Source organism: Pituophis catenifer, unplaced genomic scaffold (genome assembly GCF_029215685.1).
Source record: "Pituophis catenifer annectens isolate HBS135680 unplaced genomic scaffold, rPitCat1.0.hap2 SCAF_3, whole genome shotgun sequence".
Taxonomy (NCBI): Eukaryota; Metazoa; Chordata; class Lepidosauria; order Squamata; family Colubridae; genus Pituophis; species Pituophis catenifer.
This window is the reverse complement of record NW_027256883.1, coordinates 21,350,188-21,377,882: the sequence shown is the minus strand read 5'-3', so window position 1 is coordinate 21,377,882 and position 27,695 is coordinate 21,350,188. Positions and strand designations below refer to the sequence as shown.

At 37.3% G+C, this 27,695-nt stretch overlaps 1 protein-coding gene across 1 annotated transcript in view; it reads right to left on the bottom strand.

Annotated features, from left to right (window-relative positions):
- The window catches only part of CSMD3 (CUB and Sushi multiple domains 3), a 700,075-nt gene that overhangs the window by 18,116 nt on the left and 654,264 nt on the right, over positions 1–27,695 (bottom strand). The window contains exons 63-66 of the mRNA XM_070942050.1: positions 24,864–24,975; positions 23,628–23,807; positions 18,923–18,988; positions 2,459–2,617 (exon numbers count right to left, since the gene is read on the bottom strand). Of these exons, the coding sequence (XP_070798151.1) occupies positions 2,459–2,617; positions 18,923–18,988; positions 23,628–23,807; positions 24,864–24,975 (517 nt within the window). The remainder of the gene's footprint in view (positions 1–2,458; positions 2,618–18,922; positions 18,989–23,627; positions 23,808–24,863; positions 24,976–27,695) is intronic.

The following is a 27,695-nucleotide window of genomic DNA, read 5'->3' as shown; positions in this document are numbered from 1 at the left end:
TTCCTAATTTCTCTCTTTTCTCCCTAATTTTATGAGTTGGGGGAGCGATAGCTATCTGAGCCTTTTTCACACACACAACTTTCTTGGTCTGTAGGAAAAATAGGCAGAAGACTACCAGAATACATTCATGAACACCAACTAGCAGTTAGAAAACAAGGTGAAAACTCTTTAATTTCACAACACATGGGCAGATTTAAATCATAGTTTCAACTGTGAAACTGTGACCATCCTAGACCAAGCCAAGTCCAAAAATCCTAGTGAATTCCTGAAAATCTTGTACTCTGATAAATCAGCCATCAATAGGCACATAGACATAAACAATATCTACATACAATTCAAACGAGACAATCAATAAGCTAAGGGAACAAAAAGACAAAACACCTCCCCATCAGCAATCAATACCCAGATGAATAGAGGTTAACACCAAGATTAACATCAGACCAACAATCAAGAATAAACTATATCCCAATTAAGGAACTGCCAAACAAGTTAAATAATAAATAACCTAACCACAGAATCACCAAGACCACTCCCACCAACACTGACAGGCAAGCCACTAGAATATAAACTGAGAGTAAATCACACTCCCGATTCACACTGATGATATCACCTCATTTGGATAATGAAATATCTGCAAATCCCCGCCCCCCAAAAAAACCCAAAACAAAACAAGCAAGCTTAGAAAACACCAAGGACCCCTCATTTCTTGGTCTATTGTCAAGTTTTGTTTACTTGATCATTGCCTTAGTAATGGACCTTCTCTCTGTCCTTCAAAGCCATCATTATTCACATATTAATGAACTTTTTCAAATGCTTTTTTTTCCAAACACACACATCAATGACAAAGAGATTGGTCTTCATTTAATAGGCCTGTGGAATTATATGATGATCCAAAATAGATCTATTCTCTTAGGTCACAAAATATCTGTATCGTATCAAAGGGTTGAGATGCTGTTTTGAAACCCCTAGAGTTTTTATATATACTTATTTGTCCAGTTATTATGTGGATGGATCGTCCATGAATGCATGCAATTATCCATTCACAAACCCTTGGCTTTACTTGTTTAATGTTTTTCACAGAATCATTATCTAATGTCCTCTACAATGTAGTTTGATGCAAGAAATTACAGACCATTAAATAATCAAATATACCAAATTGTGCTTTCTGTTTTTTTTATAAGAACAAAATATTTGAAGTAATTGTTCAAATCCAGTCTTTCTAAGTAGTCAAGTGTGGGTTCGTATGTCTCTTTGTTCAATAGCCATTAAATGGTACTACTGTTTAAAATAGAAGATATAATCCTGTGATTAGCATATTTAGCATATTAGCATATTTAGTGCAATTCGAAACATGTCAGTTTAGAAATAACCACCCTTCAATAAGACATTTCAACATAAGAATTTCTGCAAAACTCAAATCTAAACCTCATAAGTAATAAGAGCTCCAATGAAACAGGAAACGTCAGAGTGGTTGACATTGATTGGCGGCTGTGGTTACTATTATCCTGAATCAATTCACTGATTATAAAAGGCTTCTTTCTTGAAGGTTATGGGCCATAGCTTTTCATGCAGTTCTAGATATTTTATTGACTTCCCAGTTCAGGGTTAAAAGACAGTTGCAGTTCTAATGATATGCAGATGGCTTCTATGCATAAGAGAGAACAAGAAATAAAATGAGTAAGCCATATTGCATTCTTAAATATGTTTCACCTCATGATTCTTGTTTAGAATAACACAACAGAACAACTGCAAAATATTTGTAGGACCAATATCAACAAATCTTCTTCATTAAACTACAATTAAAACTGCTACTACCATCCAACAGATCCAAGCACTTTCCTGAAGAGGCCTGCATTCACCATTTTATGAAACTGTTTTAAGAGAGACATTTGAATGTGTTCAGTGTGCTGATCACTTTCAGTGTGAGTGTCAAGCACAATCAATCCATACAAAATCACATGGAGCGGTGAGATTCTACTTGAATAAGTTTGTCTTGAAAATATCCAACATCAAAACTGTGAAGGGCTTTACAATGATCATCACTTCCATGAAATGGGTATCAGGCTCAGTGGTTTCAAATTTTTTTTACTACCGGTTCTGTGGGCGTGGCTTTGTGGGCATGGCATGGCTTGGTGGGTGTGACAGGAGAAGGATACTATAAAATCTCCATTCCCTCCCCACTCCAGGGGAAGGATACTGTAAAATCTCCATTCCCACCTCATTCTAGGGGAAAGTTACTGCAAAATCCCCATTTCCTCCTGATCAGCTGGGACTTGGGAGGTAGACAATAGATGAGGGCAGGGCCAGTCAGAATTTTTATTACCGGTTCTCTGAACTACTCAAAATTTCCTCTACCAGTTCTCCAGAACTGGTCAGAACCTGCTGAAACCCACCTCTGATCAGGCTGTTGGTAGACATATTAAGAGAATTAAATATAGACATTTATAATTGTTCCCACCTGAAAGCAACAACTCCATATTGCTATTAGTAAGGGTCGCATTCACTCTTCCAGATGATGCATTGAAATGAGTAACAGTCAAGGTCATTGGCTGCTTTTTGCCTTTATAATTGTAGGATCCTTTCCATATGTAATTCTGAGCAAACACATCATCAGGAACTGCAAAATAAAAATAAAGTCTAAACATTAAAAAAAAACATTAAACAACATTAGAGCTATAATAATACTAGTTAAAATGAGATTAGAACATTAAAAAAATTACTTGAGAAATGTTGAGTGCAGAATTATATCCAGGAAATACTCCCCCCCCCTTTTAGTTAGTTTTCTGTAAGTGCTATGCCACTATATGTTACAGCTTTGTATCTTCAAGAATTTTAACATTTCCATACCAATTATTTAATAAAAATAAAATGCAGAGAAAATAGATAAATAAAATGCTTCCCTCCTTCAAGACAAGTACAATTTCAGTAATTTATCACCTTCTCTGATATTTCAACAAAAGATCTCCCCATATGTTATCTCTTTTCTCTAAATGATAAAGCTTTGTCATTCGTTCCTAATCAGCAAAAGACCATTAATAACATACATAGTATACCCTCAATCAAATAAATCAGTGTTATATTTCTTTATTTTCAGCACAATAACTTATTGCTGTTAAAATACAGCCAAAAAAACTAACCCTCTTTTCATTCCATATCTTATCTTTTATCATAAACAAATCTTTATAGGCTCCTAATAAAAAAAAATTCCATTAAGAGCTACCAGAAATACAACATATATATTTTAACTTTGATCAAAACAATCAATTTAGCCTTCCTTTCCTTTTACTTTTAAGACTATTTATCTTTAGTTCTTTTAAATAATGTCAAAAATTGATTTCCTAGGAACTTTCTCTTGTTTCTTTTCAGAAACTCCTTCACAACTTTAATAAGTCTCTTGTAAATCCAAGATAAAAAAAGTTATCCAAGTCGATCTTCAATTTAAGATTTGTATATCCCTTTTACTTTATCAGAAAGTTTAATTTGTAGATCCATTGTAAGATTCTTACTGTTTTGCCCAGTAAGATATTTTCTTCTTCTATAACATTTTTAAAATCCATATTTATAATAGCAGACCATCTGCAGAATAATTTCTGAGTATATTGTACCAAAATATCCTTAAATTCTTACAAAGTCAGATATCTTTGTCCATTCTCAGGTATCTTATAAATTTTGTTTCTTTTCCTGTCCAACTTTCAGCCTCTCCTGTTAACATGTTTTCTTCATAATCGACAACAATTTGTCCTGAGAAGGCTTATTACAGTTCTTCTAGCCGCTTAATCTGTTTATAAACTTTCTAAAATCAATGTTTTAAGTGTCGTTTTATTTTATTCAAACAAAAAATGTTTTAAAATCCTTAGATTTACATGAAAGATTTGTCAAGTAATTCACCCAGTGTAATGAAACATTCCTTTCCAAAGTTTCTCAATTTCCAAAGAAGCCATTAACAATTTCCAGTAATGATTAAGAAAGGAAGTATGAAAATCTAGTGTCTCTTTGAAGGCTCTGAAATGCAGTTTGGGCAAAGCTGATTTTCCCTTGGCTCCCAGGACTCTGCTGTCTTATTATGTTCTTGTGGGGAACCACAAGGTGCATTTGTGGCCAATTCTAGGGTGCATTTGTGGCCAATTCTAGTCCTCTCCTTCAGTGGTGGGTTGCCCCCGGTTCGCACCAGTTCTATAGAACCGGTAGTAAAAGTGGCAGGAGGCTCTGCCCACTGACCCCAATGTCATCGGAACGCTTCTGCGCATGCACAAAAAAGCACATGAGCAAGTGAAGTGAGCGCATGCGCGGGGCCCCGTTGCGAACCGGTAGTAAAGGTAAGTAGAACCCACCCCTGTTCTCCTTGCTCCAGAGGAACAGATTTGTTTACCAGCTTCTCGTTCAGCTATGTTCGGCTCCATTCTCTGTTTGGAAAATATATTATTATACTCTGCTTCCCCACAAACATTCTTAAATTTATAAACAGAGTATAATAATCCATTTTATAAACAGAAACAAATATGGCATGTCACAGAAGCCATGAAAAAAGCAAAGGAAGTCATGTCTGTTATAAATTTACACTGTTAAATGAGGTAATGGTTTGTACCCATTCTTTTTTTTTTATGGATACTTTTATGGATACTTTATGGATACTTTTATGGATACTTATGGATACTTTTATGGATACTTTATGGATACAGAAGATATTATGAGCTTGAACCTGTATCATTTGATACAATACCTGTCTAATACTCCTCTACTCACAATAGAATCCCTTATGCCACCAGACTTGAAATTCTGGGCTTGGACAATTCTGAACTGCGCCACCTGCGGTCCGATCTAAGCATAGTACACAAAATTGTCTGCTACAACGTTTTGTCTGTCAACGACTACTTCAGCTTCAACCACAATAATACACAGGCAAACAATCGATACAAACTCAAGGTAAACTGCTTCAAACTCGATTGCAGAAAATACGACTTTAGCAACAGAGTGGTCAACGCCTGGAATGCTCTACTCGACTCTGTTGTTACAACCTCAAACCCTCACAACTTCAACTTCAAATTGTCCACCGTGGACCTCACCCCATTCCTAAGTGGTCCGTAAAGGGGACGTGCATAAGTGCACCAGTGTGCCTATCATCCCTGTCTTACTGTCGCCATTTATCTGTACTTATTTCCTTTATGTTCATGTTTATACCTATACCTGCTATCTTGTACATGTTTGACAAAATAAATAAATAAATAAATAAATAAATAAATAAATAAATAAATAAATAAATAAAATCTATGAGTTCAGAAAGACCTACTCATATTGCAGTGACTCAGCTAAGATGGCAGCGAATTCAATCTTCTGTAAAAAGTTTGCCAAAATATTCAAATCAAGTGTTGTTCTGATATGACTAGAAGGCCTCTAAGGTTCCTTCCAACCCAATGAATCTATGACTCAAATTAGAAAACATCTTCCCATGGATATAGACAACATGTAGCCTTTCTATAAATTCTAATCTATGAAAACAAGATCTTTCTATGGTCTGTCCAGTAGAAGAGGCATAACACTTTTCTATTTTATATTTCCAATTGTAGGAAAGAGAAACCTTTATAGAAAAAAAAAAAAATCAGACCCCACAACATGATCCAAGATACCAGACTAACTCCTTAATTGTGTCCGAATCATCTGTTTTATGCCAACCTATCCTCCTTTTCTTAAACTGATCTCATACAGGAGAGTCAAAAGATGTCAATGCAAAACATTAACATTTACAGAGGCATGTACAGTATTTTGCTTGAACATCTAGCAGATCTGCACCCCATTTGGGTGTTCTTGTTTGGTCTAACACATCTGGTTATTTATGAGTCTGTATTTTGACATTTCAGGCAATGTTAAAATCAGTTTGCAATTTACGTTCAGGTGGTGGTGGGAATTTTTCATTAAATTCATATATCTACTTAACCTGAGATTTAGTTTTATTAAGCTCAGGCTGTTTTCCAAGGTGACTTAAGTAGAATTGAATTATTAGTGCTCATGAAGTTGCAACCTTGGAGTACTTAAAACTGTGAATTCTTCAAGGTAGTTTTAAAGTCTGAGTTTATTCTTTGACATGTCAAATAGAAATATTTCATAAGTGAAGAAAATTATTCTTGGCTTCTCTTAATCTCTTATAGGCATTTCTCACATTTTAATGCTAAATCAAAGTATCCCTTTGGAATAAATGAATGTTAATCATCATAAACAGAAGTGCAGAATGATGAGCTAAGCTCTATCTAATGCCAGGCATAAATCAATGGCAAAGGTTTCATTCTTTTCAATAAACTGGGCTTAGACTTTTAAATCTGAATAGATGCAAATAATCCTACATGTATTTGAATACTGAAATACTAAAACACAATCATGTTCCTATAAAATTATGGAATAAGGACAATTAAAAAGACATTCTGAGAAAAGCAAGCAATCGTTCATTTTATGTTCCATCATAATGAGGTTACTTCATTTGGCATTTTAGTATATGCTTATGTTGACTTGAACATTAAAGTTTGTAATGAAATCATGTTTCCTTGTTCAAGCCTATTTATCCTAGTTACAGTCTCTTCTACTGAGGCAGTAAATAGAATAATAAGGCAATACCTCACCAATAATTTTAATACATGTTTCATAAAATTCAAAGCATATCACAGCATTTCTTAAATGTAATCTTATATTTACTAAAATTAAAATGTAGAATATAATTATTTCTCATTAAGATTAAATTTCATGAAATTTCAAAGCAAATTTGTTTATATTCAGAATAATATAATTATGAATGGTTTAAGGAAATTTTATAACATCTATAGTCCTAAATAGGTCATTATTGTAACAATGGAAGTATGAATATATGTTTATTGAACTAGCCAAAGGATTTCCATGAGGCTATAGGCCTCATTTCCTATACAATAACAACAACAAAACACTTGTAGTACTCCAGGAGTATCTTCATTGTTGTTGTTCATACTCAGCATCTTCCAAAATCCAACCAGTACTCATTCCAATTAATCAATGGGGACATGCAAAAATCCCCATCACCAGATTTCTGTCCCCTTCTTTGTCATTACTTGAATTTATTTTCATTGCAACATTTTAAAGCTAGTTTTTGTGAACAGTTGTGGCACAGAAAATCTTCTCTTCTGTTTAAAAAGAACATCAATATATTGAGATACCATGATAACCAGCTGAGATGCTGGGAAAGCATTAGCCAAGGAGCCAGGATGAAACAAGAATTCTTGCCAATATTAAAAATGCAACAACACTGTATTTTCAGTAGAAACATACAAAATGTTTTATGTTCAAAATATTTCAAGTTCGGAACAGTTGTCTAACTCTGGAACAAGTTGTCCTGTTCGTTTCAGAAGTAATATGAGCTCAGGTTGTAGCTGTTTCAGGTTCAAAATATTTCCAGAATATAAAACAACCTGTTTCAAATTTGAAATGGTTTGTACAGCAGTGGTGAAACCCAATTTTTTTTACTACTGGTTCTGTGGGCATGGCTTGGTGGGCATGGTGTGGCTTGGTGGGCGTGGCTTGGCAGGGGAAGGATACTGCAAAATCTCCATTCCCACCCCACCCCAGGGAAGGACATTGCAAAATCCCCATTTCCTCCCCACTCCTGGAGGAAGGATATTGCAAAATCTCCATTACCACCCCACTTTGGGACCAGCCAGAGATGGTATTTGCCGGTTCTCCGAACTACTCAAAATTTCCGCTACTGGTTCTTCAGAACCTGTCAGAACCTGCTGGATTTCACCCTGCTGTACATCCATATTGCCAGCATTTTCTCTTGCACTGCAGCTGAGACAGAAGATAATCTGCTCAGATGTGAAAGAGATCGCAAAACATTTGACCTGAGATAGCAAGGATATTTTACCAGTCCTAGATGATTGTAAATTGGGTTTGGGAAGAAGGCTTCACTAGTTTCAGTGGGATTCACTTCTGATTCAAGGTCTATTCGAGCCATAACTTTGCTCCATAAATATGAAATCAAGAGCAAAGTCATCCTGATTATTTCTCAGCATTGGAGAAATTCAATAACTCTTCACATAGAATTTATTACATAGTACCAAAAGATACAAGGGACAGAAATACTAGGGACTGCCCTCCATTAGTTTTAGATCAGGAGACCCCAAGCCCCGGTTCACGGTCTGGCACTGGTCCAAGAGTACCAGGAACTGGGTCATGCAAGCGAGTGAAGCCCTATCCATGCACATGTGGGATTCAGGCAATGTATGAATCCATGTTCCCATGGCCAATGGGGGAAAAAAAAAACTTCATGGAACTGGTTCATAGAGTCCAAAAGATCGGGAGTCTTTAATTTAGATTTATTAATTTATTTATTTATTAATAAAATTTATATGCCGCCCTATCTCCAAAGACTCAGGGTGGCTCACAACAATAAAACAATCAGTTAAAATTATAAAATACATAATGTATGTATATAAGTTATATTAAAACCCCCAAACTCTAAAAACCCTCTCAGTCCAGGTTGGGCGATGTAAACAACAATGTTTTTAATTCGTGGCGGAAGATGCGAAGGTCAGGGGCCAACCGGAGCCCCAGAAGGAGTTGATTCCAGAGGGTGGGCACGCCCACAGAGAAAGCTCTACCCCTAGGGGTTGCCAGCCGACACTGTCTAGCCGATGGCACCCGGAGCAGGCCCTCCCTGTGAAAACGCACCGGGCGATGAGCAGCTGTTGCTGGCAGCAGATGGTCCGCCAAATATCCTGGGCCTAAGCCATGTAGGGCTTTATAGGTCATCACCAGCACCTTGAATCTCACCCGGAGGGCAACCGGCAACCAATGCAAGTCATGCAGGAGGGGAGTAACATGGGAGTATTGGGACTCTCCCATCACAACCCGCGCGGCCGCATTCTGTACCAGTTGAAGCCTCCGAGTGGTCCTCAAGGGCAGCCCCATGTAGAGAGCATTATAGTAGTCAACACGGGAGATTACTGAAAATATGGTGAAATAACAGCTTATATCTGTTTTCAAATGACAGATAGTCACTTTTGAATTTCAAGATGTGGCAAGCCTATGTCATGGCATTCTGATGTGGATTTATTTATCTATATCCTCCCACCTCCTTTTCTGGATCCATGAAGAATTACTCATTCTATCAGAGATAAAAAGTGAACTGCAATGAATGAATGAATGAAAGAAAGAAAATAATAATAATAGTAATAGTAATAACAGTAACAACACCACCACCACCACCACCACTAATAATAATAATCGTACAATTTATTGACATCATGGAGATGCCAGAGTCGAAGAAAAAGAACTGGAAAAAAAATCACGAAATATCGTGACCTGGCCATTGAAATTACGCAATTATGGATGAAACATGTAACAGCAATACCCATAGTCATCGGGGCACTTGGTACCATGTCCAAGAACTTTATAAGATACATCAACAAATTGCAGCTTCCTGCAATAACAGCAGCGGAACTGCAAAAAACTGTGCTACTCGGAACATCGTACATCTTAAGAAGGTCCTTGGTTGATACCTAGGACGCTAGCAGCAACCCATATTAACCATTAGTACCAGTCAATGGTATTTGTGATGCATTTTTGAATGTTCAGCTGACTGAGTTTCATGTTTAATGAATAAAGTATATAATAATAATAATGCAAGTTTCTTTTGGATGTCATTATTTTTTCTTTCTAAATTTATCATATCAGTGAAACTTATTTTCACATTACAAGTGGTCCTCTACTTATGACCACACTTGTACCTGATATGTTGGTCATTAAGCAAGGCAGTCATTAAGAAAGACCCTCTGTGACCACTGCAATTCTGGCTCTCTCTGTCATAATTATTAAGTACTGTGTAGGCCATTAAGCAGGTAGAGCCCTCTTCACATCCCACCAAAGAGAACAATTGTGATAATAATTGAATGGTGTTCAGAAGGGAAAACTCTCACTGCTCTGGACGAAGGGGCCTCAAATCTGATGAAAACACTAGTGTAGGCTATTCTTCCTGAAGGCTCAGCATGGCTAGTGTTCATTAGTGTTTTCCCCCAGAAGATGGAAGCACTGGCAAATAGTAGTGTTTTCCCCTCCAGAAGGACAGAAACAACAGCATTAATCAAAACACTAGTAAACACCATCATTTTCAAAAGTTTAGAACACTGGCATTCACCAACGTTTGAGCTCTGTTCCTCCAATACATGGGAGGATTTTCTCTCTGCATGAAGGGAAGGAGAAATCCCTTGGAACACTAGATAACAGGCTTCAAATACAACATCCCATCAACCTCCAACTTCCAACTGATTTCTCCATTGACTTTCCAGGAAATCAGGAGAGAAGATTGCAAACAATTCACATAATCGAAGGCTCTTGTCAAATGATCCTAAATGAGGTCATGTAACTGAGTCTGAAAGTGCTTTATGGGCTGTAAAACAGTTGTTATGAGGTTGTTGCAGTGGTGGGTTGCTACCGGTTCGCCCCGGATCAGGCGAACTGGTAGCGGTGGTGGCGGGAAGCTCCGCTCACCCGTCCGGAGGCTTCTGCACATGCGCAGAAGCATCACGCGTGTGCACAAGCGAAATAGTAATGACGGGTTTTGAAACCCGCCCCTGGGTTATTGTGCCTGCGAATAGTTGTTAAATGATTGATTGATAAATTGAGGACTATCTGTAGTCCATGAAAATATAATAATTATAATACTTATAATTCTGAATTGCTGATCTGACTTGTTTCACACATTTTTTAAATATTTAATGTGCCATTTGGGTAAAAACCAGAAGCGAAGTGATAACGATTATTGATATGCAGAAGTTAGAAACAGATGCATTGTACAAATGAAGCTCTTGCACTTGAAAATTAACAAAACCATGACTTCTAGAAGACTCACATATTTGCTTCAAAAATATCTCTGGTTATCTACAATTTGCATTGGTATGTAGACGTAATTCTACATTTTACTGCTGGCATCGTCCATGAAATGAAATGGCTGTGACTGCACACTCATGCATACCAGTTAAGAACCATTTTTCATGACCTTAGCAAAGAACCTGACTACTTTAAGAATTTGAAGAAAGGGGCTCCATTTAGATTCAAACCTTTTTCAAAGCATCTGTTTCAACAGATGTTGCCCTCAGGGGCTTCCACAAAGAAGAGGGAGTCAAACTATTCTCCAAAGCACCTGAGGGCTGGACAAGAAGCAATGGGTGGAAACTAATCAAGGAGAGAAGCAACTTAGAACTAAGGAGAAATTTTCTGCCAGTTGGAACAATTAATCAGTGGAACAACTTGCCTCCAGAAGTTGTAAATGCTCCAACACTGGAAGCTTTTAAGAAGAGATTGGATGACCATTTGTCTGAAGTTGTGTAGGGTTTCCTGCCTAAGCAGGAGGTTGGACTAGAAGACCTCCAAGGTCCCTTCCAACTCTGTTATTCTATTTCTAGATGTTTTTGTTGTGATTATTACAATTATTATGCTGTGTGTCCCATCTTTCTGTACAGGGTGTAGTCAGAATGACTAACAACCTAAACTAAATTTCAAACAATTGAAAATCAATCCATTATTTTTTTAAAAAATAAAGTTATTACTAACACTTGATTAAGTGCGTCAACTCCTTTCCTAATGGTAGAATGACGAGGACAATATTCAAATCCCCCAAAAATGCCTTCCAAAGTTTAGGATCAGTGTAGGGAAAGTGGTATAATAAAAACAATTTCATCTTATCCATGCTGCATTTCGATTTGCTATATATCCTACCTTATACTCTTGGGATTGATTCAGATTAGCTAACCTGAAGAAACAAAATATTTACAATAATTTACTGACATGGAGTAAAACTTCATGTAACTATTAGCAATGCCAGATACTTGCCCAAAACATTACTTCTGTTGAGTTCTCGTATCTGTTTATTTCTATATTTAGTACCCAATCTTATTAAATATCAACACTTGGACCAAAATTGCTAGCTAAGTGGTAGACCATTGCATTAGACTTTAAAAAGTACATAATTAATCAAATTGAATGATATTGACATTGCCAACTCTACACTGAAATGTAGAAGTAATACCAAAAACAACAGTAAATCCTCATTAGAACAAAACAAGAATCATAATCTTGCCAATATTATGTACTTAAAGGTTCCAATGATTTCACTGAGTAATTTAGGTATATGGATAATAGGTTCAAAAGTCACTCAACTCTGGCTAGATCATAAATAAAAGGGGTGAAGTTTTCTTGAGTGCAGAGGAAAATCCTAGGATGAAATTGATTTAAGCTTTAGCTGCCAAGAATTATCCACCTATTTCTTCCCGTACACAAATGAGTTTGAGAGCTACAGAAATTTCTTTCATGCTCATCCATATGAAATGATACCCAAAAGGGGATATGATGGCATTTTTCAAATACTTCAAAAAATGGCACAAAGAAGGAGGTCAAGAGCTGTTCTATCTTGGAGAGAACAGGACATGAAATAATGGGTTTAAGTTACAGGAAGAGCTATACCAACTTAATGTTGAAGGGAAAGGAACCTTCTCATAATAAAAACTATTGTTTAAGAATGAACATTAGAAAGGATGGGGAAGTAATTAGGAGGCAAACAAAAGCCAAATGTATTAACACATTTGTAAAAATGTAAAAAGATGTTGAGACCTAGAAAGAGTGCAGAGAAAAGCAATAAAGATGATTAAGGTACTGGAGGCTAAAACATATAACGAATGGTTGCAGGAACTGGGTATGTCTAGTTTAATGAAAAGAAGGACTAGGGGAGACATGATAGCAGTTTCCAATATCTCAGATGTTGCCACAAACAAGAGGGAGTCAAACTATTCTCCAAAGCACCTGAGGGCTGGACAAGAAGCAATGGGTGGAAACTAATCAAGGAGAGAAGCAACTTAGAACTAAGGAGAAATTTCCTGACAGTTAGAACAATTAATCAGTGGAACAACTTGCCTCCAGAAGTTGTGAATGCTCCAACACTGGAAGTTTTTAAGAAGATGTTGGATAACCATTTGTCTGAAGTGGTGTAGTGTTTCCTGCCTAAGCAGGGAGTTGGACTAGAAGACCTCCAAGGTTCATTCAAACTCTGTTATTCTGTTAACTGACTATGCTTGTTTGAGTTGGAAAGCACATTTATGTTCATTTGATTTCCCACTTAGCAACTGCTTCACTTAGTAGCTGGTCCCAACTGTGATTGCTAAACAAGGACTATTTTGTTTTTTGCTTTGTGAGTTTTCCATAAAGTTGCTGGGGGAGAAAAATCCCATTATTACACAACAGATATGAAAAACATATTAAAAATAACCAAAAGGGGACTTTTCAGTACTATCAAAAATATTAAATATATAGGCTTTCATATTAGGTAGTTTAATATATATCCCAAAGTAATACATGATGTGTATTCTGGCAGGGAAAACCATCAAACGAGTCTAGGGAATATAGGGTTGGCTTCACAGTCAGAAACACCCTACTAGGATTCATTACTCCACCTGCTGCAGGAAGTGAAAGAATTCTGTCCTTGCAGCTCCACTCATCAGCAGGGCTGGTTACTCTTATTAGCGCATATGCTCCGACATTATCATCTTCAATAGAATCCAAAGACAAATTCTACGACGACCTGGCTGCTACTATCAAGAAAATCCCTGAGAAAAAAACCACTGTTTATCCTTGGCGATTTTAATGCTAGAGTTGGAGGTGATTATAGTTCTTGGCCCACTTGTTTAGGTCAGTTCGGCATCGGAAAGATGAACGAAAATGGCCAATGACTGCTGGAGTTTTGCTGCTATTATGGTCTTTGTATTAGCAATACATACTTTAAAACAAAGCCTCAACACAGAGTCTCTTGGAGACATCCAAGGTCGAAGCATTGGCACCAGCTCGACTTGATTCTTACCAGGTGCTCCAACCTCCCCAATATTACAATCACCCGCAGCTATCAGGGTGCTGATTGCGATACAGACCACTCCTTGGTGTGCAGCAGAATAAAACTGCAAACAAAGAGATTGCATCACTCGAAGAAGGAAGGAAGACCACGAATTGACATCAACAAGACCCGCAATCAGGGCAAAGTGGAGGAATTTGCACAAGTACTCAAGGAAACTCTCCCAGGCCCAGCTGAAATAAATGCATTTGAATGATGGGAATATTTCAAGAATGCTGTTTATAACACCATCCTTGTCAGTAAGGAGATCAGAAAGACAGCAGATTGGTTTGAAGCCCATTCGGAGGAATTGACGCCAACCATCGAGGAAAAAAGGATATAAAGCCTGCATATAAAGCCTGTACCAGTGAGCACAACCTACATGTTCTGAGAGCTGCTTGTAGCAAAGTCCAACAGACCGCCAGGAGATGTGCTAACAATTATTGGCTGCAGCTTTGCTCTCGGATCCAGATAGCAGCTGACACAGGCAACATCAAGGGGATGTATGATGGCATCAATCAGGCCTTAGGTCCAACACAGAAGAAATCTGCCCCTCTGAAGTCTGCTACAGGTGAGGTTATCCAGGACCGAACACAGAAGATGGCACACTGGGTGCAGCACTACTCTGAGTTATATTCCAGAGAAAATGTGGTAACTGAAGAAGCATTAAATAACATTGAGTGCCTGCCTGTCTTGGAGGAGCTTGACACTGAACCAACTTTAGAAGAACTAAATGTGGCCCTGGACTCCTTTGCGTCTGGCAAGGCACATGGGAAAGATAACATTCCTGCTGAAGTTTTGAAGTGCTGCAAAAAGAACATCTCCATTGAACTGCATCAAAACTTGGAGGGAAGGTGGAGTACCACAGGACATGAAGGATGTAAATATCATCACACTGTACAAGAACAAAGGTGACAGTAGTGACTGTAACAACTACCGTGGCATCTCTCTTCTTAGTGTTGTAGGGAAGCTGCTTGCCCATTTCGTACTGAGGAGGCTCCAGGTGCTTGCAGAGAGAGTCTATCCAGAATCACAGTGTGGATTTCGAGCCAACAGGTCCACTACTGACATGGTATTTTCCCTTAGACGGTTGCAGGAAAAATGCAGGGAACAAAGACAGCCACTTTTTGTAGCCTTCATAGATCTTACGAAGGCTTTTGACTTGGTTAGCAGGGATGACCTTTATAAAATTCTCCCAAGATTGGATGTCCACCTCAGCTCCTTAACATCATCAGGTCCTTTCATGAAGAAAGGAGCACTGAAGGGCACTGTAGGGCACTGTAGTTTTTGATGGCTTAACTTCAGATTCCTTTGATATTCGAAGTGGAGTGAAGTAGGGCTGTGTCCTCACACCAACTTAATTCGGGATCTTTTTTGCTGTCATGCTGAAACATGCTTTTGGAACTGCAACAGAGGGTATTTACCTCCGGACCAGATCAGACGGAAAACTCTTTAATCTCTAGATTGAGAGCAAAGTCTAAAGTCCAGATGAAATGCTTACGGGATTTCCTCTTCGCTGATGATGCTGCCGTCACTGCTCACTCTGCTGAAGACCTTCAATAACTTATGGACAGTTTTAGCAAGGCCTGCCAAGACTTTGGACTAACAATCAGCCTGAAAATAACACAAGTCATGGGTCAGGACGTGGATTCACCTCCCTGTATTACAATCTCTGCACAAGAACTGGAGGTCGTCCATGACTTTGTGTACCTCGGCTCAACTATCTCTGACACTCTCTCTTTAGATACTGAGCTGAATAAACATATTGGTAAAGTGGCCACCACATTTTCTAGACTTACAAAGAGAGTATGGCTTAATAAGAAGCTGACGGAACATACAAAGATCCAGGTCTATAGAGCCTGCGTCCTGAGCACAGTCTTGTACTGCAGTAAGTCTTGGACCCTCTATGCACGGCAGGAGAGAAAGTTGAACACCTTTCATATGCGTGGTCTCCGACGAATTCTTGGCATCACCTGGCAGGACAAAGTTCCAAATAGCGCAGTCTTGGAACGTGCTGGAATTTCTAGCATGTATACATTATTGAAACAGCGACGTCTACGCTGGCTGGGGCATGTCGTGAGAATGGCTGATGGTCGGATTCCGACAGAGCTCCTGTATGGAGAATTAGTGCAGGGAAAGCACCTCAGAGGGAGACCACAGCTGCGATATAAGGATATCTACAAGAGGGACCTAAAGGCCCTGGGAATGGACAATAACAACTAGGAAACCTTGACCTCCAATCGTTCAGCTTGGAGGCTAAAGACGCAGCATGGCCTTCTCCAATTCGAAGAGACACTTGTTCGGCAGGCTGAGGCTAAGAGGCAGTCCCGGAATCAGCAAAATCTGGGGGCTGGGCAGGGGACAGAATGTATCTGCCCTCAGTGTGGAAGGGATTGCCACTCTCAAATTGGCCTTTTTAGTCACACTAGATGCTGTTTTAGGACCTCTTTCCAGAGCACGATATCATAGTCTCTTGAGACTGAAGGATGCCAATGACATGATGTGTTCACAGGGACTTATTTTTAGGCATGATTTCTCATATCTGTGGGATCCTTGGTGCTCTCTGAACTTGGTTATTATGGATAAAGTTGTGTGGATAGCCATTTGTTGGAAGATGTTTTATAGATGATCTGTTTCCTTTTTCTGATGTTCAAGGTTGCTGATGAGGATATCCAGGAAGAGTAGCGTGTTGTTTTCTTCCTCCCTAGTACATTTTACTCCTTTGAAGATATTGTTGATGGTTTTGTGTGTGTTCTCTAGCTGGTCTTTTTATTATTATGACAAAGGTGTTATCAGATCCATAGTTTGGGTTGCATGCAAGGAATTGCTATAGATTCCAGGAATTTTTTCACAGTCTCTGCTGTTAATCCTCAGATCCACTGTGAACTACAAATTGGTACCTTTTCATATCTATTGAGGAATTTGAACTTTGCAATTAAGTACAGATTGATCAGAATAATTTTCTAGGTTAATGTGCAGACTGGAATATAAGTAGTTTTGAATTTATATATGTATATAAAATATAAATTGTTGCAAATGGTTATTGAAAAAAATTGAAAAGATATTTTCCAAGAAAATATGATTAGAAGATACATCAAAACAGAAAATATGCAAGAAAGTGTAAAATTGCAAATGACTGTATAAACAAGATAGACAAGACTTACGAACTACACAGTTTTAGATGAAATAGCAAGCACAAAATATTAATTTGCTCATCACTAAGGATGAAAAGAATGGTTATTTTTAGGCTAGCCCTAAGATAAAAGTAAAGAAACAAAATCTATTAGCAAATTTAACTTAGCTCTCAGAATGCTGTGGCCTGAACGTCTACTCTTTCCAATGTCAAAAGACATGAGACAAAATTAACCCATTAATGAAGTACTCACAAATTATCTGATTATATGTACAGTTGGATGTTTAGCCAATCAGACATTTCAATGGGCTACCAATGAAAATCATAACATGGACATTTATTTATAATCAGATGCATGCGGGAAATACACAGAAATATAGATCTTGTTTACCACATGTGAAAGTACGCCAAAAGTATGTTCATCTTTGAAAAGGGAGACATTTTCTTCATTGATTGCTCCATTTTAGCAGAAGCCTGATAAATTTTCCCATGCTTCCAAAATATATTTCCAGGAAAAAAATACTTAAAATGTATAGTATAATAGTAAGAAGCCATGCCTCATCTCCTACAAATGTATAAAAATGCACCTGATAGAAAACTGTGTTCCACAATGCTAAGGTCTCTAAACATGTATAGGAAGACCATGCATCAGTTCATATAAGTGGGTGAAAATAATAAAATGTTATTTGAATTCAAGCTGAAAAAAAGAATTAAATGATCTGTAAGAAGAAAGCAAAAGCTACATTTACATAAACCATTATGTGAAGCTTCTAAAAACCCAATTTTCACTTTATTTTATTGTGGGGAGATGCTTGTCAGTGAGCAATTATTATATAAAATACCCCCTCCAAAAAATCAATTCTGGATTTACCATAAGAGAAATACTAAAATAGTACGGTCTCTCTTTTCAGTGGAGCTTACTTTTTTTTTTTTTTTTTTTTTTTTTTTTGAAAGGACTGGATTTTTTAAGGCATCTGAGAAGTGAATTTATAACCCATACAAAGCAATTCTGTTCAGCTCACTGGATTAAAACAGATTCTGTTTTGGTTAAAACAGAAACCAAATGGATATTTTGCTGGATTATACTGCTGCATTTGGACATTGGAAAATTATACAATTATTCCAAAACTGTATCATTCTTTTAGTGAATTATATTTCCTGTTCTTTTCTCAAGCCAATTTTATAATTAAGGTGCATCAACAACTGAAATACGTTTACTCATTTATTTGGAATTAAATACTATTAGATTCATTGGCATTTGTTTATGAATTTTCAGTACCTTGTGACCATTTATGTAAGTGTTGACTGCATTTTTTAAAACTTGTTAGCTGCAATACAAGCAGTCCTCCATTAATAATGGTCATTGGGTGTGGAATTACCATTGCTAAATGTCCTAAAGTGCAATATCACATGGCAGCATCACTTAGTGGTAGAAATCCTGGCACTCTCCAGCTGGTTGTTAAGGAAGTCCTTGATGGCTCGTAAGCAGTTTGGAAGGCAGGTAGATGTCTGCTGCTGGGTAGAAGAGGTGCACAGGTTGCCAGTGAGATGCAGCACAGGCACGGTGAGGATTGCTGCGGGTTGAGGGAAATGTGAGCAACTTACTGGAATAACCTTGAGCTTTCTTTCTAGCTTCCCCATTGACTTTCCATTTGGGAAACCAACGAGAAAGGTTGCAATTAAAATATACATGACTGTGTGACGCTATAACTGGCATAAGCATAAGCTGGTTACCAAGTGCCCAGATCATAATCATGTGATTATGGGGGTGCTGAGATGGCCAAAACTTTGAGAACTGATCTTATGTGCTCCTGGGTTTAGCACCATCATACCTTTGAAGAGTTGCTGAATGAGTGGTCGTTAAACAAGGACTATTTATAGTTCTTAGAATAAAAGGTACTCACCATTTAATTTGGGGCTTGGTGTTCCCAAAGCAGGTCTAGGATCTTTCACCAAAATTTTGGAACCAGCTGTTGATAAAAGTAAGAATAAGTAGATTGCTTAAATTCAAGGCATTCATAACAACATTAAATAACATTGTGACACAGAACCTTTTAACATTTATTGAACACAGTATTGGCTAAGATACTCAAAAGACAAAAATCGGTGCAACTAATGCCACAAAGATATTTGAAGTTTCTTTGTACTGCATATGAAAAGAATTCAAATTAACAGAATGTACTATAATGACCCTACAAAAGTGATAACACAATTCTTTTGATCATTATGAATCATGATTACATTAGTTGAGTATGAAATCAAAATTTGATTTTTAAAGTGCTGCATCTGCATTGCTCTTTCTAAGTATCACAATTCTTTTGCAGCTATTCTGTGTATTATTCCCTTTGAGATCTGTTTCAGATTCTCTTTGGCAGAGAGACTTTGAACTTGAAGCATCAACTGCTTTTAATCAGTTTTTTTTATTTGTAAATCAAAACAATCGTTCAGGTGAAATGGGCAGTGTAGAGATGCGCTAAATAAATAAAAATGAATTATACAACTGTCAGTCTCACGAGGCAAACCAACTAGGAAACACAGAACCTAATTTGACTGTACAGTAAGGCATAGATATTTTGCAAGTCTGAATGAATATTTCTTCCCCTTTCTTACACAGCTCAAAAAACTGTGGGCTAATTCAATTCACTTTTTATCTGTCCATTCCTTTGGTTGCAGGAATGGATTCCCAAATACCATCACAACAACCCTAACATGTTCTTCAGATGATTTGCTAAAATGCGTGAAGCTAAACTGAATGCACATTAAGTCTACCTGTAGTGGAAAGAATCAATCCTATGAACTCTGTATGGAATTCTGGGCTGTTTCTATGATTACAGTTAGTTGGAAACAGATTTACAGATTTGTTCAAATTGTAAACTGCATGTATCTGTAACTGCTATTTCACAGAAATAATGTTTTTGCATAATACCCACAGTGTGATTGTTTTTCCAACAATAGAGACACTTTATTTTGGTCTGTGATGACTAAGGGGTAGATGAGGAAGAAAATCTGATTAAAGCTTTTATTTATTTATTTATTTTGCTCTTAAGAAGACAGCATATTAGGACCAAAGAATCACACAGATTTGAACCTTCAAGATTAGATGGTGAACTTTCTTTTGGGTCCCAATCTGGAAGAAATATTTAGATTAGATATATCTCCATGCGGAGGAGGGGGAAGAAAGGAGGGGGGGGAGGAGGAGGAGGAGGAGGAGGGGGAGGGGAAGGGGAAAGGGAAAGAGAAAAAGAACTACTGCCAGGAAGGAAGGCAGTAGGTAGGCCCAAGTGTTTAATATAGTTCCACTCAAATATTCATTTAAAGATTTAACACATGTTCCCAACGCTTCAACAAACCAATAAGAAATATTAACATTAATGTTAATGCATAATAAATTAGTCTTTGCTTCTGAGAATCAGATCAGATTATTGTGACCATGTGTGGAATGTTCATCTATATTCATATAGATTTCTACAGATTTCAGAAAAGAAATGGATATATGATATATTTAAAAAAATCCTTCACAGTTTAAAGGCTGACCAAACAGCTGTCACATACATCCTTGCTATGTTTTGGATGGTGGTGAGAAATATAAAGTTTTTTTTTATTATTATTATTCTTTTATATCACCAGTGAAGTCACTTTTCTGTGAAATCTATTCATCAGCAAGAAAAGAAGACAGAGGAACATACTGCTTTCCCCCTCCACGCTCATGACCTTTCCATTCGGAAATAACAGCCTTTTGTGGCTTTTCTGTTGTGTTGGAAATCTGGAACAGATTCATATTCCTTTGTACTAATGTATGAAGAAAAAAAAAGCACCCATGGAGTTTGTCTTCACAACTTCCTCCCAAGTGTCGGTAGGCATAACTGAACTGATATTCTGCAAACCAGATTTAAACACACCAAACAACCCAGGCAGTTGGAAAGGATAATAAAATAATATTAAAAAGATGACAAGAAAAGAAAATGATAAAACTCTCATGAGTGAGGTATTCAATCTTCCCTATTTCTAAGCCAATGTTTTCCCTGTGCCAACTGAGAAAGCTCAGACTACCCAAGGAGCTGCTGATACAGTTCTACAAAGAAATTATTGAGTCTGTCATTTGTACCTCTAGAACTGTCTCGTTTGACACAGCAACCAAACAAGACAGATACAGACTACAGATAATGCCATCACTGACTATTGGGGGTGAGTCTTTACCCCCCACAGAGAGGTCTCGCAATCTGGGCGTCCTCCTGGACGCACGGCTGTCTTTAGAAGAACATATGAGGGCCGTGGCCAGGGGGGCTTTTTATCAGGTTCGCCTGATTTGCCAGTTGCAGCCCTTTCTGGATCACGATGCCTTGCGCACAGTCATTCACGCCCTTGTCACCTCCCGACTGGACTACTGTAACGCTCTCTACATGGGGCTCCCCTTGAAAAGCACCCGGAGGCTCCAACTGGTCCAGAATGCGGCCGTGCGGGTGGTTATGGGCACAACTCGTTATGCCCATGTGACACTCCTCCTGCGTGAGCTGCACTGGCTCCCAGTGGTCTTCCAGGTGCGATTCAAGGTGTTGGTTACCACCTTTAAAGCGCTCCATGGCATTGAACCTGGGTACCTTCGAGACCGTCTTCTGCCACCAGTAGCCTCCCACCGGCCAGTCCGCTCCCACAGAGAGGGTCTCCTTAGGGTGCCATCGGCCAAATTATGTCAGCTGGCAACACCCAGGGGGAGGGCCTTCTCTGTGGGAGCCCCTGCTCTTTGGAATGAACTGCCCCCAGAAATGCGTAAGATCTCCGATCTCCATGTATTTCGCCTAAATCTTCTCCCTTTTAAGTGCAAATTTTAAATTTTACTGTATTTTAAAATATGGGTATTTTAAATTATGGGTATTAATTCAGCCAAATTTATTTATTTCATTTTATTCGATTTTAAATTTTGTATATGTATGTGTTTTATTTTATGGCTGTTCACCGCCCTGAGTCCTTCGGGAGTAGGGCGGTATAGAAATTCAATAAAATAAATAAATAAATAAAATAAATTTCAAAACCTTGTTGTTCCGCCAGGCCGGGCTATCAATGTAAAGATTTTAATTGGTTTTAAATATGGGATTTTAAATTTGGGAGTTTTATAATTGAGCCAATTATTTAATAATTTTAATAATTTTTAAATTTTGTCTGTCTTTGTGCTTTTAATCAGGCTGTACACCGCCCTGAGTCCTTTGGGAGAAGGGCGGTATAGAAATAAAATTAATAAAATAAAATAAATAAATAATAATTAACGTAGAATTAGGACTGCAGAAAACAATTGCAACCAGCCTCTATACTTCATGAGTCACTAAGAGAGCTGTGAAAATATCTACAGACCCCTTATATCCTGGACATAAACTGTTTCAACTTCTTCCTTCAAGATGACACCATAGGGCCATGATGGTGAACCTATGGCACGCGTGCCCAAAGTGTCACACGGTACCATATTGCCTGGCACATGCGGCAGTGCCTGTTCCTCTTCTGGGTTTCTGGCGCGCATGCATGTGTGATGATCAGCTGGCCTATTTGCACATGGCAGTACAGGAAACTGGAAGAGCTGGTCTTCTGTTTTCCTGCGTAAGCATGCGCGCTGGCCAGCTGATCATCACACGTGCATGTGTGCCAGAAACCTGGAAGAGTAGCTGGCTGAAACTGGAAGTTCATTTTTGGATGTGCGCATGTGCCCTGGCCAACTCCTTTTCCGGATTGCTGCCCAGACGTCCGTGCATATGTGTGCTCCCTTTTCGGCATTCATCATTGCCATAGGGCATTGCATGTCAAAACAACCAGACACAAAGACATTTTCCCCCCATGCTATCACTCTGCTAAACAACTAATTCCCACAATACTGTCTTATGCCCTGGGATGTCAAATCACCTAGTAGGGCTGTATTAGCTATTATCCTTTTCATCTTTTCATCTTTCCTATTACCTATTTTCTTAGCTTCTTATGACTATAGCTTTCTTGTTTGTATCTCACAATTTATGTTGATTGTCTTTTATTTAGTATCCTATTATGATTTATGTTGTTTGCTTATTTAGTATCCTATGACTATCATTGAGTTTGTATCTTATGATTTATGATTATATTTTATGATTAAGATCATGAGTTATCACTTGTTGCTTGTATGTACTCTGAGATCTTATGCACTATAGACAAATTCCTTGTGTATCCAATCACACCTGGCCAATAAAGGATTCTATTCTATTCTATTCTATTCTATTCTATTCTATTCTATTCTATTCTATTCTATTCTATTCTATTCTATTCTATTCTATTCTATTCCATTCCATTCCATTCCATTCCATTCCATTCCATTCCATTCCTCTCCTGGTTTTAGTTGCTCATTGTTCTGAATACAGCATATTTACCAGACTGGATAGATATTTTTATGTAAATAGAAAATAAAATAAATAAGTTCATTTACATCAGGTAGGTATCTAAAGTCTGCCTTCATTTTGGTAAAGGGTAAAATGAATTTTCCACACCCTTAATATTGGAAGAAAATGGGAATATTGGAAGAAAATAGGAATGAAAAGAAACAAAGGAATTGGCAACTCTGAAATATTAACTCTTCCAGGAAGATGTGAAATACATTACCTTCACAGAAAGGAACCTTCCCTGTCCATGTACCATCAGACCTACAGACTCTGTGTTCTGATCCTCCTGCTAGAAAGAATCCAGGCTGGCATGTATATATCAAGGTATAACCGAGGGATGGAAGATCCATTCCTGCAACATTTGTGTGAGCTGGAGATTCGGGCTGCTTACAGCTGTGAGCTAAAATAAAAATGCACAATTCATTTTATACATGACACGCAATGGCATATCCTTCAACTACAAGTAATGATCATTGCTCAAATTGCTCAAAAATGTATGAGAAGGTCTTTAATAACTCCACACTTTTATTAACTCCTCAATTTATGTCAAACCATGCCTGGGAGCAGTTAAGTACTGTGGTTGCGTTGACAGTAGAGAAAGTGGATTAGTTCCCATATGTTCTCCATATATTTGAACAGTAGAGACAATGTGGAAGATGAAGAGCATATCACTGCATTTTAACTGGAAAATCTTTGCACCAGTTTTATCATGAATTACATAGCTTGGACCATAATTGTAAATGTTTATGCTTGATAGTGCTGTACGTGTTCAAATAGAATAAATGGATAACACATCATGCACATTTACAAGATGGCAACAGGAATAATTGAAACAAGATAAGCAGAAAAACATTTTTAGCGGATCGAGCCAAGATAGACATATAGCTATTTTAAAATGTGATAATATGTTTTTTTAAAATAGTTCTTCAAAATGAACTGTCCTGCTTGTCTCTATTTTTCATTGCATTTTAAATTGGTCTTAGTCATCTTTTTTCACCCTTTTTTGGAGGGCGGGTTAGCTAATTGGGAATTTTGGAGCAAACTTTGAGATGCGAGCTGGGTGGTGAAATATGAAATGTTTTTCAGTCCTTTAAGAAAAGAGATGTTTGGGGGGGGTATGTATGTACAGGTAGTTCTTGACTGACAATCACAACTGATCGCAACATTTCCTTTAAAGAAGACAAAAACACCACAAAATCACTATTTAAGTTGGTGTTTTCTTAATATAGTTAGTCCTTTTTCATTCTTTTCCATTAAAACACATATTTTCTGTAAACTGTCTCCTCATATATAAACCTGTAAATATTTAGTTCGTTTGGAGAATGGCAGCACAAATAAGATACTATTCTTATTTCTTGTTTCGATACTGATTTGAGGCATGTGAGTCTCAATTTGCATCACAATAATATTATTTTTTCCATTCCGTATCTGACTCTTCTCTCTGTTCTTGACTTACCAATGCATTCGGGTTGAATCCCACTCCATGTAAGATCAGGAAGGCAGGTTCGAGTTGTAGACCCTTGAAGCAGGTAGCCTTTTCTACAGTGAAACTGCACAATATTGCCTACCTATTGAAAGATTAAGAGTAGATCAATTTGATTAGTGATCAACTCAACACAGAAAGATCACAGACACATTCCTCTCTGCACACATACACTAATCTAGTGTGTATCCAGTGTGCCTACCATTATTTGTACTCATTTCCTGTGTTCATGTCCATGTTTATACTTATACCTGTTATCTTGTACATGTTTGACTAAATAAACAAACAAACAAACAAATAAACAAATACATTAATTAAAAGATCTATGAACAACTTAGATACAAGAGGAGGGAAACGAACTTTTTCTTAATCACTTGTAGATATCTGTTATTAGGATTGCATCAAACTGTTCTCCCTATTTTCATAGACATTTTGTTGTTTCTTCCTCTTTTACACAGAGTAAGAAAATTCAGTAAAAGTTTATGATAAGGATGAAAAGAAGTTGAGTCTATCATAAGAAATGCACAAAATGGCCAATGGATCATCTTCGCTATCTTAATTTTTATCCCACCATTATATTTACAATGTGCCCAGCTCATACACATTTTAAAAGCATCAATTGGTTCCTAATGGGTACATGCAAACACACAACAGTTATGAACTGGATCATGGCAATGATTATGATAAAGGGTCAGTAGCTCCTTTCATACAATAAGTCACTTTATATTGGTGATGCGTCATTCATGTCACTGATGTCATTGCCAAGAAGACAAAACTTCTCTCACAGATACAAATTGACTTCTTCAGGCAGCTGAGAATTATAAATACCTCCTCCATTATACAATTAAATTTTGTCCTTGTGTTTTTTGATTTTATGTAATTTTAATTTTTGTTTATTAATTACAGTTTACTACTTTTATTGCACACTGGGTGAATCCATTTTATGTTACAACAATAAAATGCAACTAAATTGAAATGACCTCTTGAGGCATTTGGACTTAATGATCAACTAGGGCTACACATGAATGAATTCCATGCAATAAATTTACAGCAATGGTAATTTCTATATTATTTGAGTTCTTCAAACTTATTTTTATTCACAATGCACTTTTTATAGCTACACAAACTCATTTCCCTGTGCTATCAATATTATTCTTTTTGCAAACATTAAATTTACTAGAAAAGGGTGGCTTTCAATGTTCCCCTCATCTCCATACCAAGGTTCATATAAAGCATGATAAAACTGACCCAGAGGCTACTACAAATATAATGGATCTATTTTTATTTCTAAATTCAGATTGTGCCTAGGAACCTTTCAGAATTAATACATACATAAATGCTGAATTGACATTCATGTGAACATGCCACAAAGGAAACTACAAAGGAGTAGAGTTTAATCCTTTACATGTGTGACAGATTCTCTAAATAAATTTCTATTATTTCAGCTACATTCTGTGCTATCCAATAATGGTTCTATAAACAGTTTTCATGTGTTAGCAGCAACATTTCTACACATGTATCTCAAATCTCAGAATTCATTTCAGGAAAACAATCTCCTTCTAAAGCTTGCAGGTGAAGTTGGCAAAAGCCCTTTATTTTGCCTTTACAAAATGAACGCAGCTGTTTTGGAAAGGTTTATAATATAACAAAGCAGTAGGCATGTTGGAGAAGACATGAAATGTAATGGTTGCAATTTGGTACCATCTTATTTATTTCTCACAGATCAGATTGAAAAACAGAACTAGTAACCTAGCATGGTTATAGATAAAAATAGTAATTTTACTAGTATTAACTATAGTACAACAACCTTCAAAATTTGATCAGAGATTTTGCCCCCTTCATCTCGTCCTGAGAGATTCTCATCTCTAAAATTATAATACTGCTTCATTTTATGCTTATGCAAGAAGAAAACTCTGACAGGTAGTAGAGAAACCATATATTTTGTTCAGGGCAATGCTTCTCATTTTCTTATTGCCCTCCTCAGGTTGCAAATGTGACCTTTTATTCAGGAATAATGTCAGTGCTGCCTTTAGGATAAAACTTCTACTGTGGTGAAATGGAGCAAGCACATGGACATGCTGTTAAAATGTTGATTGAAAAACAAATCTCATTAAAGATAATCAAAGACTGAATGTAAAAGGATAGCACTTTTTAAAGCCAATAAAGCTAGGATGATGTTTATGAATTTAATTCTGGGTGAGGAAACAACGTCAAATAATTCATTTTATTTAACATGAAAAATCCAGGTGATAGTGATTTCCATTGAATAAATTTTCCTCCTTTGTACTTCAACTTTTTTCTCAATTACATAATTTAATTTATGTAGTTTTAACATTACATATATGTGTATACACACACACACACACACATATATACATACATATATATATATATATATATATACAAACACACACATAGGCACAATGTGTGTCTCTCTCTGTGTTAAATTTTACTAAGGTACTTGGAATTTGTGTATGCTAAGAATTCAACCTTTAACTAAACTTTATTAAAATAAATAGTAAATATACCATGTTTTCCCCAAAATAAGACCCTGTCTTATATTTTGTTGAACCTCAAAATTAGTGCTTAGCCTTATTTTCGAGGAGGTCTTATTATTTTGGGGGTGCATGGAGCAAGACGGGGCTCCTCTTGCCAACTTACCTGATTTCCAGCTTTGTCTCCCTAACCCTAACCAGAAGAAATAGTGGGGCTTGGCTGCTCGTGCATTTAAATATTTTTGGGTAGGGCTTATTTTCAGGAGGGGGCTTATTTTAGCGCATGTACTCGATTGGGTTTATTATCAGG